Source organism: Biomphalaria glabrata, chromosome 14 (genome assembly GCF_947242115.1).
Source record: "Biomphalaria glabrata chromosome 14, xgBioGlab47.1, whole genome shotgun sequence".
NCBI classification, from domain to species: domain Eukaryota; kingdom Metazoa; phylum Mollusca; class Gastropoda; family Planorbidae; genus Biomphalaria; species Biomphalaria glabrata.
The window spans coordinates 21452493-21466063 of record NC_074724.1 but is presented as its reverse complement, the minus strand read 5'-3'; the positions used below and the strand labels follow the sequence as shown (position 1 = coordinate 21466063).

Sequence of the window (13571 nt, the reverse complement as noted above, 5' to 3'; positions counted from 1 at the left end):
GAATAACATGTACAAGAGTTCTCCCAGACAGACAGACAATTTGAGTTAATATAAACATTTTATGAAAGTTGGTAAAATTCTATTAGTACCATACAGTTGTTTATATAATCCTCTAGAAACTATGCTACAGTTACTATAATCCTATTAGTTTAGCCTAAACCTATAAGTACTAAACAGTTTATATATCTTTGTTTGTTCAAAAAAGTTGCTTTAACCCTTTTAGTACCGTGCACTTTATATAATTCATGTGATGTAAACCAATTAGTATTATATATCTTGTTCTAATCTTAACTGTTTAAAAAGGATTAATGACAAGCCATTGGTTGGTCAGAACTATTCAACATTCCCATCCCAAGAATTCTCTACACACTTAACAAAAACTAAAGAGTTCATCTCCCGTCCTGGTTCTTGGTGTAATCTAAGTACAACTTACGTAACGTGAAGAGAAACACAGAGGGTGGGGTCTGTGAGGGGGTGTATCACGAGACAATGTGACTCTAGAAAAGGTGAGCGTGTTTGCGGATGGGGGTTAGTTCTCAAAGTTTATGCCAGCATATTCCCGTTTCATTCCTCCACCCATTTTTTTTTTTTTTTTTGGTGTCAGAAGAAAAAAAAAAGTGGTGACGCCTTGACCCATATATTTTCAGCATTTATTTCATTCACTTGATTCTTGCTCTCGGACTTACGTCTCGGAAACACTTTCTGATTTCTTTTTCTTTTTCCGGTAAGATCTTTCAATCTATTGTTGTCTAGTTAGTGATTTGAAATAAGCCATTGTTGTGGAACCTAATAGTCTCTCTTGCTTTTTTCTCTATATATTTTAAACTTATTTTCTACCATTGTGTAAATACAGAACTACATTATAACCATTTTAGTTTTGCTCGCTGTACCCACAATGACATTCACGTGTCTTGAGAAGATACGTTAGATATCTAGTATATACGATAGATATCTAGTATATACGTTAGATATCTAGTATATACGTTGGATATCTAGTATATATGTTAGATATCTAGTATATACGTTGGATATCTAGTATATACGTTAGATATCTAGTATATACGTTAGATATCTAGTATATAAATTAGGTTAAGGATGTAATGTTCCTAATGTGAGAAACTTTATCGCACATAAAAAAAAATGTCTGTAATAATACAACCTAACCGAATAAGTTGTAAAGAAAAAATGAAATAATTCCTTATACTAGGACCAATTCACGTCAGAAACTATTTACCCATAACCACTCCTGCTTGACTAAGCCAGTAAAACTTATGACGTAAAATTATAATTTGTAATAAATTGAAGGCTTTAATTAACGTGAAGCACTACATTAACACATTGGTCTTACTCCATACTTTTCTTTTTGAGTAACGTCTGTAAATTATAAGATAAGAAGAAGTGAAAGCTAAGCAAGAAAATACTTTTTACTGTAATACTTCGATCAACTCGAAGTCCAGAAAAAAAAATTCAACAAAAAATGATTGTTTGTTATATAAAAAGTTCGTGAGTTCAAAGATACCTAGCTGATACTACTATGTGTTTACATTTTTAGTCTGCTAAGCAAGAAAGATGAAACAGAAAGATACACGTCCAACTACACATTTAAGTTAACGTAGAGACACAAAATGTTTAGCGAGATGAAAATGTAGGGTCTGAATGACCTTAAGTGAGGTCACACTAACCTGCTAGCTCAGTTCACACATCAGAAATGTTTTGTTTCGTTGTTTCTGTCAGAACTTTTTATGCCATAAAAACTAATATGATAATTTAAAGTATCACTTCATCTCCCTCCCCTCCCTTTTGTTTAAGGTGCCTACAAAAAGTAACAAAAAAATCTATTAGCTTGTAATATAAAACTGAAGTCCACACTTCACAAAGCAAAGTCATCACCACTGTAATCTTTTCTTTCACTAATGTCAAGTAGCCATCAATGTGGACTCCAGAAAATCACAAAGCCTAAAGTCTGTTTCCACAAAGACACTCGGTTTGAAGCAAAGCGCTTAACACTCGGCCACAACACCCTACTCTTCTCTGATCAGTAGTTGCAATACATTTTCTAATTGTTTCACTTATTTAATTTAAATCAAAGCTTTTTAAAACAACAATGTTAATTGATAAGATGTATTTTTGATTCATGAAAAATGAAACAGAGGGTCTAAAAAAAGTTGACTTATCTAAGTGCACTTGAAATGAATGTACCGAGATTACTTTGTCTCTGAAATTCGTAAGAAACTTTTTGTTTTCGTAAGAGGGAAAGAGTGATATTAAAATGGTTAAAAGGTTCGGACTGTGACGTGCCATTGTTATATTTTATTGGTCAGTTGTTAGTGTCGGAGTGTTAAAGGTTATTACCGCTTGTCCAACCAAACTAAGGCGGACAGACCGCTAACTATAAAATAACGTAACAGCAACTGTACAGGAAACAAAGAAAGCAGTCTCTAAAGTTTGGTTGTCATCGCGCGTTTTTTAAATATTCTAACTTCTAATATTTGTAAATTCCTGTCAGTTATCCCCCATGCTGCTCTTTAAACGGAATAGTTTCTGTGGAGATCGTCTGTAGTTGTGCAGGTAGTTGGGCGAGTAGTTGGGCAAGTAGGTTGGGGCAAGTAGTAGGACAAGAAGGTTGGGGCAGGTAGTTGGGCAAGTAGATTGGGGCAGGTAGTTGGGCAAGTAGGTTGGGGCAGGTACTTGTGCAAGTAGTTGGGGCAGGTTGTTGGGCACGTAGGTTGGGGCAGGTTGTTGGGCAAGTAGGTTGGGGCAGGTTGTTGGGCAAGTAGGTTGGGGCAGGTAGTTGGGAAAGTAGGTTGGGACAGGTAGTTGGGCAAGTAGGTTGGGCAAGTAGGTTGGTACAGGTAGTTGGACAAGTAGGTTGGGGCTGGTAGTTGGGCAAGTAGGTTGGGGCAGGTAGTCGGGCAAGTAGTTAAACAAGTAGGTTGGGGCAGGTAGTTGGGCAAGTAGTTGGACAAGTAGGTTGGGGCAGGTAGTTGGGCATGTAGTTAGGGCAGGTAGTTGGGCAAGTTGTTGGGGCAGGTAGTTGGGCATGTAGTTAGGGCAGGTAGTTGGGCATGTAGTTAGGGCAGGTAGTTGGGCAAGTTGTTGGGGCAGGTAGTTGGGCATGTAGTTAGGGCAGGTAGTTGGGCATGTAGTTAGGACAGGTAGTTGGGCAAGTTGTTGGGGCAGGTAGTTGGGCAAGTTGTTGGGGCAGGTAGTTGGGCAATTTGTGTTGGGCAGGTAGTTGGGCAAGTTGTTGGGGCAGGTAGTTGGACAAGTAGTTAGTGCAGGTAGTTGGGCAAGTTGTTAGGGCAGGTAGTTGGACAAGTAGTTAGTGCAGGTAGTTGGGCAAGTTGTTGGGGCAGGTAGTTGGGCAAGTTGTTGGGGCAGGTATTTGGACAAGAAGTTAGTGCAGGTAGTTGGGCAAGTTGTTAGGGCAGGTAGTTGGGCAAGTTGTTGGGGCAGATAGTTGGACAAGTAGTTGGGGCAGGTAGTTGAGGCAGGTAGTTGGACAAATAGTTAGGGCAGGTAGTTGGGCAAGTTGTTGGGGCAGGTAGTTGAGGCAGGTAGTTGAGGCAGGTAGTTGAGGCAGGTAGTTGGACAAGTAGTTAGGGCAGGTAGTTTGCAAGTTGTTGGGGCAGGTAGTTGGGCAAGTTGTTGGGGCAGATAGTTGGGACAAGTAGGTTAGGGCAGGTAGTTGGGGCAGGTAGTTGGGCAGGTAGTTAGGGCAAGTAGTTGGGCTAAGAGGCTTAAAGTAGATGACGGCGGCTCTAACGTTGTAAGAAAACGGAGTTGCCCTAGTGCTGCTGATGATGACTTCTCTGGGTAGGTTGAGGTCAGTGAGGAACTGGCTGCTAGTGATAAATGTACGTCTAGAACCAGGCTTTGAAATGGGCAAACAATTAGGGCACATCTTAATGGAACCGGGCTAGTATCCTCATGTGCTAAGCAGTCGCTCAGAACGATGCCTAGGGGCAGGAAGAGTCACGAGATCGAGACATAACCAATGAGAAGTATCCTGGTAGGCATGAGTATACAAACATAATGTCATCACTCCATTCTAACATGTGTGGCATTTCACGTCGAGAGACGATCTTTTCCCTTTGCAACTTCTTGTGTGACTAAAGAGGCCAATCCTTGATACACAGCTGCAATTGCAGGTTGGGCATATATAATCACCAGGCACACTTCTTTCTGCTTTTGTTGTGTATGACATCTGCAATCCGTGACCCTTCCTTTATGCTCTCTCTCCATGTGGATCTGTCCAGTGCCACCTCTTCCCAGTTGCCAGTGTCGATTTTGAAGAGCTTCATGTCGCGTTTGCATACATCCGTATAACGTAAAAGTGGGCGACCAGCGGCTCTCCTGCCTTCTATTAGGAAATATAGATCGTGTGAAACACAACTAATAGGACTAATTGATGATTTTTTCAAAAGGCTTAGCTAATAATGAGCCAATACATACTATTTTATTAGATTTCTCTAAGGCATTTGACAAACTTCACCACCATAGCGTGCTTAAAAAATTAAAATATTTTAGTATTGCTGGCTCATTACATCAATGAATTCAAGAATTTTCTGCCTGTGGCAGTTTAGAGTCGTTGTCACGTCGTACAAACTGGCCACAGGTTGTGACGTTGCAGGTCAGTGTTCAGGCCTTGTATAAACGATTGGTCTCGGCAAAGCGACACACAAATAAAAGCATTAAAAAATGAGCTTTAAAAAATTCTAACAAACACACACACTGGGATTGTGAAAATACGTTCGCTTCTCGACCACTATCCTCACCCAACGCTTTATCTTCTTATCTTATCTTATACATTACAGACGTTCCTTCATAAGAGAAAATGATTATGTCCTTCACGTATCCATGTGTCAAACTAGTCGTGCTTGTTAATTAATGACTTTAAACTCTGTTAAGTCATTTGTTTTCCTAGCTGATTCAGCCAACCCGCTCCTTGCTGTAATAATACTAGGGCACTTGTTCTAGCATATTGAATAAGAAATTAGCCTTTAAGTTTTCGAGACTGTTTACTACATTCCAATTATGCAGCTAAATCACGGGCACTCACAAACACACACACACAGACTATCATAAACACGCACGCATGCTCACGCGCAGAGAGGGCTAGAGACCTAACCAGACAAGCAGCGTCCATCAGGACTTGACTGAGTTTGTGTTGACATCACGATGTGCGAGCTTAGCGTGAGTTCACAGATCAGCAGTTCACGAGTATCTAGCAGTTCAAATGTGTGTCTGCGTCAGTCTGACTGTGTGCGTGACTACATCCATTACTATTTTTAATATGAATAAACCGTGACCTGTCCTAATTACAAATACATTTCCCCAGTCCGCCAAACACTTTTAAAACATTTAAAAATAGATATCGCTAGCCAAACATTGCATCAGACATTTCGGAGAAATCTAAGCGAGGATGACACAGCATAGTCGACACGAAACATACAAGAGGCAATGGAACAAGAAACAAGAAACATATGTATCCTATAGATCAACAATGCCCTCAATAGTGAGAGTCCGTTGTTTCATAAATATTAATCACTTTCTTATAATTCAACGGTAAGTAGTCCAATCTATCTTGTATAAACTCAAATAGAAATGATATATTTGTATAGGAGTGTCTAGAGTCGTGTTATTCTATGAAGTCACAAGTTTCTTGACGATGTATTCTGACAAAGGGAAGTAAACAAATGCAAGTAATGTCCCTTGGGTAGATAAACAAAGGTCAGTTACTCAACAAGGGGGGGGGGGGGGTTCAAGGGACACACATTATTTTGTATTAGCTTTGCTGTACTAGCGCCACATTTTCTTTTGAATCCAATTAAGAGACAGTATTACCAATGTTTGGTTTATCCAAGAAGTAATCCCATTTTCACAAAAGGCGTTTGCCATAACATCTTCTTGCGTCTCCACCAATACGATTCATCCTTCTGCACATCAGAACAATCACATTGCTCTAGTGACACCCTTTTTTTTTCTTTTTCGCGACCCAAAAGACAATCCCGCTTACAAAGTGTCTTGTTTAATTACGAAGAGGATGTTAGGATCAAGCACATTGCTGACGTCATGCACGTGCTTTCTACGTTTCTCCTACTTCTGTATCGCCCTTTTCCCGCGCCTTTTTTATTGGATTTTACTTCACATGAGCTTTTTTTTATTTTTTTTTTTACCTCTGCTGAAATTGACAGTAAATATAATGAGTAGAATCACAGGGGTGGCACCATAATTGATAGATCAACTGATATCCAGGGGCGCAACTAGGGATTTGGGGGCCCGGGGGGATTGACCTCTTTGGGGGCCCCTTGCATTTTGACATTCGACATATGACATGAGATAATGTTGGCAAAAATATATAAGCCCAAAATCAAATTGGTTCAGTATATCAGTAAACTTAACAAAAAATAATTATTAAGACTTTTAATGAATAATACCTTTGTTTATTAGTTAAATAATGCACACGTGACAAATCTCAATTGATATCGCTTCACGTCGTGCATTATGAGCAGCAAAGACATCTATAACATCATCTACATCGATACTTTCTAGTATTTGTGACTTCACTGACATTAAAGCCATGATAAGCCTTTCTTGCGTCATTGTGCTCCTGAGATAGTTTTTGATGAACTTGAGCTTTGAGAATGATCTCTCACATGACGTAATGGAAGTGGCCTGAGTTAGCGGTATTCGGAGGAGGTTGCAAGGTTCAAGAAGAAACCCAAAGGTATCCATTTTCTTTCCAGCCTTAAGAATCTTCCCTTCATCTCCATATGAAATCTGTCCAGCACTTCTGTCGCAACACGTTTGAATTGCAGTTCTATTGACAGTCCTACATTAGAACTCAATTTCCCATCAAGTCTTTTCTTTCTACTGGTTGTTTTGATTACAGGGAATCCATAGTATTCACTACCTTCTTTTGCTTTTTCGATGGATTGGTTTTTTGTCAGTTTCTCATCATTTTGCAGAAAGCATGAAGGTACTAATTTCTTCAGCAGCTTCCCGTATATGTAGTCCAGACTTTTGTAGACTCTTCTGAACTATATTAATTGGGCGCAAGAGCTTTGACCAGAATTCCAGATAGACGAAAAATTCTTAATTCTCCACTGCATGGAGAAGATTCTGTGCTAATATTATGATATTACGTCATTGTTGGTTGTTTATGTTTTGTGCGAAAGCAAAAGTATTCAAAGCATACAAAAGTGGGAAAGATCCATATCTCGTTATGCTCGAGTATACAAATACTCCGATAAGCGGACTGTCGTATTCACCATCACAACTGCTGACGAGTAGAAGACTCAGGGAATTATTCCAACTGATCCCAAACTATTGAAACCATCGGTAGCTGAAAATGCAGAGACATTACTCAACGAACGACAGATGAAAAGCAAAGTGAAATACGATGCAAAAGTAAGACTACCTAAAGATTATTCTGTCGGAGAGTTAGTCTAGGTCAAACATGTCAGAAAGCAGTTGTCATAAAAAAAAAACATTCATCACCCAGATCTTACATCATAAAGACAAACGATGGAAAAACATACAGAAGAAATCAACGCTTTTTAAATAAGAGCTTCGATGAAGACATCTCTGGGTACTATGATACCGATGAAGACAATGAACTGCAAACTGTTAGGACAAACGAAACAGACAATTATAAACCAACGTCTAGAGAACTTGTTGTGCCAGTCAAGACAACCAGAAGTGGACGAATTGTTAAAGTTCCTAGTAGATATCAGTCTTAAGAACTTTAAAAGGAAGGATGTTATAATAACTTCAAAAGGAAGGATGTGCTAATATTGTATGAAATTACGTCATTGTTTGTTGTTTATGTTTTGTGCGAAAGCAAAAGGATTAGATGGAAATAAAAAGAGAGTTTCCATTGGATTGAGGAAAGATGAATAAAGGGGTAATAACTCGAGTGTGAAGTTTAATTCTGAAATTATAGACACCAAACCCGAATAATGGACTATTCTAGGATTAATAAGAATAACTTTTGGATCTGTTATACTCGATTCTGTAAATTTTGCTTCAAGGTTAATTAGTGTAGCCATAAAATACTCGCCATTTAGATCTATTATTAGTAAAGGTAACAAGATACCTGGAATTCGCTGTATATCATGCAGTTTTATTCGTGGCAACAAAGTTTAAAATGTAAAACTAACTTTAACAAAAAAAAATTTTGATCTCTGTGGGAAAAAATATTTTTAAAATGTCAACAAAATCAACGTACTGATAGACCTAGATCTAGGTTTAGTCTTTGTTATAAATTTAATCCATAAATGTTGAAAAAAAAAGACACCCATTGAGACTATTTGTCAATCAAATATATTAATTAATGTATTTACAAATAAATTTCGGACACCCATTTGGGCCCCCCCCCCCAGATGGGGGCCCTGCGGGAATCTTAAAATTCTCCCCATCTCCCCCCCCCCTAGGTACGCCACTGCTGATATCCTCCATAGACATCTCGGTCTGTCTGATCCCCGGTCGTTCTTTCAAACGTAATTGACAAAAGGTGAAAGCAAACAAATACTAAACATTATTCAGTATTTGCAATGTTTTATTAATAGAAAGACAGACAGACAGACAGACAGGCCGGCAGACAGACAGGCAGATAGATAGATAGATAGATAGATAGATAGATAGATAGATAGATAGATAGATGGATGGATGGATGGATGGATGGATGGATGGCCGGATGGATGGATGGATGGATGGATGGATAGATAGATAGATAGATAGATAGATAGATAGATAGATAGATAGATAGATAGATAGATAGATAGATAGATAGATAAAAACCATGTAAATTCTAAATACCCGGTACCTGGCTTTGGTAATCAAATTTCCAGTAAAACCTCATTACTTCTTGTTCAGGCTGATGGATACTGATCACATGAGATTTAACATAAACAGTCTAATGTATGTCTTTATCAGTTTGTATTTAGTTTAGAAAATGTAAAGAAATTGAAGGACAATGATTATTCTATGTGTGGCTAACATGATCCTTACTTGATAGAACATGGAAAGAACTACTTGTATGTATTTGTCTATGTGTTTGATAAAGAATCTTTCATTTGGTTTTAATATTTTATAGCATTATTTAAGTTCAATTTTTTTTTTTTTTTTTTTTTTTTTTTGTAACATAAGTTAGGCCTATATTTTGTGTTTTCTGGAAGTTATTTAACTTTTTTCATCTGTCCTAAAAAATGTGAATTTACAACCATAGACATATAACTATACTTTATTTATTTATTATTTGTGTGTGTGTTATTTTACCTTCTGACCTGCGATCGGAAGTTTTACCCTAACATTCCTGAACATAGTCGACGTTTTGTAAAAGATTTCTTTTGAAGAGGAGTTCACTGAATAGTTTTAAAGTAGTCACTCGATCAGACTTATTGAATTGAACATTCTATCTAGATGTTACGCTTGAAGCTTTAAATCTGAACCTGTACTTCAATGACTTTGATTTCATGTCACCTTGGTATTCGTTTACAACAGGTGTCATTGTCGTTTAAACATAGAGGTCACATATGGTGAATGCCATTGTGACATTTATAATAACAAGTTTATAAAGAGATTTGTATTGTTAGTTTTATTTTTGGTTTTGTTTTCATACTTTCCAATGTCTAGCAAAGTTGGAAAAAAAAAAAAAGAATAAAAATTTATTATTTTTATTCCAGGACTCTCGTTTTCTAAGAAAAACTTTCCGGAAAAATTCCTCATGACTCCAGTTTATTTTGTCATCGAACAGTCAGCACCTAAAAATAGAAATACTTTGCAAACTCATTAGGATTTTTTCCCTTGTATAGAGAGTAGAGTAATTTGTTCATTGAGTGTTGCGGGGTGGGGGGGGGAGGTTTTGGGTTCACTGTAACTGTAATTTTGCGCTAGTATTTTTTTAATAAAGCAAAACTACAGTCACAAAATTCCTTGATTGTAGCCAAGGTGGGCTTTGAAGTTAAAACCCCTACAATAAAACGTGAACTTTGGTTTATTTTATTTTTTTTACAAAATTTCTATCAACTCACTCTGTCTGCCTGGTACAAAGCTTCTATCAACTCCCTGTCTGTCTGTCTGGTACAAAGCTTCTATTAACTCACTCTGTCTGTCTGGTACAAAGCTTCTATCAACTCACTCTGTCTTTCTGGTACAAAGTTTGGACACGTTATTTTTCCGTCACCAAATCTCAGATCAAGCTGAAATTTTTCACAGTTATGTTTCTTACCTTACAACACAAGAATCAATTTAAAAAATTAACCAATTTAATTAACTTTTGGTAGTTGATTATTTTGTAAGGTATCTCGAACAACGGAAAGAATGTGTACTTGACTGAGGTCGTGGTTTAAGCTGAATTAGTCCCCTTTATAGGATGCCGTTTTAAAATAAGTTTGTTGCAAACGTAGTCTTTTAGAGTCTGCTTAGAGTAGGTTATCTTGATATTTTTTCTCGACATAGTATGAGTTCCTCCAGGAGGGGAGCTTTGGGTTTCCCTTTTGAGTGAGCAGTGAAGACAGTCCAGACATTAACAATGGACGCAAGAAATGGTCTAAGACCGGTTAATTCAACCACTCACTCGTATGGACAGGGTCCACGAAAGTGGAAAGTCCACGAAAGTGGAGTGAGGCAGGAGATTTTTAAAAGGCTTGACCCTTCCATAGTCTCCAAGGCTGATTAATTTCAGCATTAGTTCTAGGCTCTGATAGACGTAGTCCCTACACCACTCGAGCTTGAAAAAAAAACATGGTTAGCCAGATCTCAGGGCTTTCTAGAAACCTTCACCAGCAAAGCTCTGCACCAGACGAGCGTGAAATACAACACCTCAGCCAGATCTCAGCGCTTTCTAGAAACCTTCACCAGCAAAGCTCTGCACCAGACGAGCGTGAAATACAACACCTCAGCCAGATCTCAGCGCTTTCTAGAAACCTTCACCAGCAAAGCTCTGCACCAGACGAGCGTGAAATAAAACACCTCAGCCAGATCTCAGCGCTTTCTAGAAACCTTCACCAGCAAAGCTCTGCACCAGACGAGCGTGAAATAAAACACCTCAGCCAGATCTCAGCGCTTTCTAGAAACCTTCACCAGCAAAGCTCTGCACCAGACGAGCGTGAAATAAAACACCTCAGCCAGATCTCAGGGCTTTCTAGAAACCTTCACCAGCAAAGCTCTGCACCAGACGAGCGTGAAATACAACACCTCAGCCAGATCTCAGCGCTTTCTAGAAACCTTTACCAGCAAAGCTCTGCACCAGACGAGAGTGAAATAAAACACCTCAGCCAGATCTCAGCGCTTTCTAGAAACCTTCACCAGCAGAGCTCTGCACCAGACGAGCGTGAAATAAAACACCTCAGCCAGATCTCAGCGCTTTCTAGAAACCTTCACCAGCAGAGCTCTGCACCAGACGAGCGTGAAATAAAACACCTCAGCCAGATCTCAGCGCTTTCTAGAAACCTTCACCAGCAGAGCTCTGCACCAGACGAGCGTGAAATACAACACCTCAGCCAGATCTCAGCGCTTTCTAGAAACCTTCACCAGCAGAGCTCTGCACCAGACGAGCGTGAAATAAAACACCTCAGCCAGATCTCAGCGCTTTCTAGAAACCTTCACCAGCAAAGCTCTGCACCAGACGAGCGTGAAATAAAACACCTCAGCTAGATCTCAGCGCTTTCTAGAAACCTTCACCAGCAAAGCTCTGCACCAGACGAGCGTGAAATAAAACACCTCAGCCAGATCTCAGCGCTTTCTAGAAACCTTCACCAGCAAAGCTCTGCACCAGACGAGCGTGAAATAAAACACCTCAGCCAGATCTCAGCGCTTTCTAGAAACCTTCACCAGCAAAGCTCTGCACCAGACGAGCGTGAAATACAACACCTCAGCCAGATCTCAGCGCTTTCTAGAAACCTTCACCAGCAAAGCTCTGCACCAGACGAGCGTGAAATAAAACACCTCAGCCAGATCTCAGCGCTTTCTAGAAACCTTCACCAGCAAAGCTCTGCACCAGACGAGCGTGAAATAAAACACCTCAGCCAGATCTCAGCGCTTTCTAGAAACCTTCACCAGCAAAGCTCTGCACCAGACGAGCGTGAAATAAAACACCTCAGCCAGATCTCAGGGCTTTCTAGAAACCTTCACCAGCAAAGCTCTGCACCAGACTGTGACAGGTGGGGAAATGTGACGTGTGTTTGGCGCGTTTAATGTCTAGGGGATGATTATTTTTAATGCTATCACACCCCCACTTATCAGCATATGAATCGGGAGCAGACACGCAACGAGACAAAGCAATGAAAGATAGATACAAAAGTTAAAATAAAGGATATTTATTTACATAAATATACATATAATAATAAAAAGGGGGAGGGTTTGCATCTATCTCTAGTATATTCTATGTTTAATCATCACTCTTGCACCTAATAAGAGAGAATGTCACTTTGTCCTCTGACTTAGCTGGTATTCCTGTTGATGTCGCAGCTGGCTGTGTCCTGGCTTGAGGTTCTGCAGCTGGAAGTGGCGCTCTAGCGGATAGAGGGACGCCGGGATATAGTTCTGGTGGAGTCTCAATCCCCAAAATCTAATATCTGTAGTGGGCACAGTAGGGCGGGTGGCCGGCTACCGTGGGCACAAGGATACTGCGGGCAGAGCTGATCTGCCGTGGGCAGCGTAGTTGACAGGATATGTCCAGTGAGTTGCCGAGGGTTGGCGTAGCTATGACGTCTCGCACAGATCTGACTCTATAGGGACGTCGCGCCTAATAGCTTGACAGGTGGGCTGTCGAATAGGCGGGCAATGCCGATAGCGCCAAGTGGTTGAGTTGAGTAGATCTCAGTAGGCAAGTGCGGTGCTGAATAGCACTAAGCACAAATGCAGGTAAATAGATCGTTGATCCAATGAATAAATAGGCAGGTCAGTGAGCTAGGGCAGTGCTGAATAGCACTAAGCACAAAGATAGTAGGTGATTCTTGATATCAACTAAATAGGCAATAGGTGATAGGCAAATAGGCAGGTAAGTAATCCGATAAATAGGCAGACACCTGAGGGAGGCTGCGGATAAATAAAGACAAGTTAGGACATGTCTCTCATGCATCTTATCGATGCCCTCGACTGAGGTGCATTCGTCAGATTGGTAAAATTGCTTTAGAGCACAAAGGGGAAATGATGACAAATGGGATTTGGAAAAATAGATGGCAGATAGTAGCAATATAAAATGTACATAAAAGGGAAGGTAATAATATAAAATGTACATAGAAGGGGAAATAATAATCTCAAATAAACAACACAGGTGGATAGAGAAAGAAAAAGGGGGGGGGGTTGAATTGGGCGGTGGTCAGCGACCCAGATGATTGTTTACATATGACCGTGGGTCGAGAACAATGGAGCACGCTTGAATTGAGAGTGTGTCCGTTCAAGCGGGGTAACTCTCATAAGAGTAGAATGACTACAGGGGAGATAATTCCTTACAGGGGAGATAATTCCTATCTCTTTTCTAGACGCAGTATCAGTGCGCTAGTAAAGTTATCAAGGCGGTCAACCGAGATAAAGGAAATAAAATGGATGTACAAATATATACA

At 39.8% G+C, this 13571-nt stretch overlaps 2 protein-coding genes across 7 annotated transcripts in view; one reads left to right on the top strand and one right to left on the bottom strand.

The window, feature by feature from the left end:
- LOC106050313 (sodium- and chloride-dependent glycine transporter 2-like) overlaps positions 1-13571 on the top strand; it is a 54433-nt gene that overhangs the window by 22022 nt on the left and 18840 nt on the right. Inside the window, exon 1 of one of the 6 annotated variants that reach the window (XM_056009548.1) lies at positions 583-724. The exons of 2 other annotated variants lie outside the window; for them this stretch is intronic. Coding sequence is in view for 1 of the 4 variants with exons in the window: in XM_056009545.1 (XP_055865520.1) it covers positions 9026-9041 (16 nt within the window). In the remaining 3 variants the exon portion in view is untranslated. Of the gene's footprint in view, positions 1-582; positions 725-5404; positions 5569-8900; positions 9042-13571 lie in introns of those variants that run through there. 3 more of the 6 variants (XM_056009547.1, XM_056009545.1, XM_056009550.1) reach the window with 3 other exon arrangements.
- On the bottom strand, positions 2503-3117 carry LOC129922934 (uncharacterized). Its single transcript, XM_056011187.1, has one exon. The coding sequence runs from the start codon at positions 3115-3117 to the stop codon at positions 2503-2505; it is 615 nt and encodes a 204-aa protein (XP_055867162.1).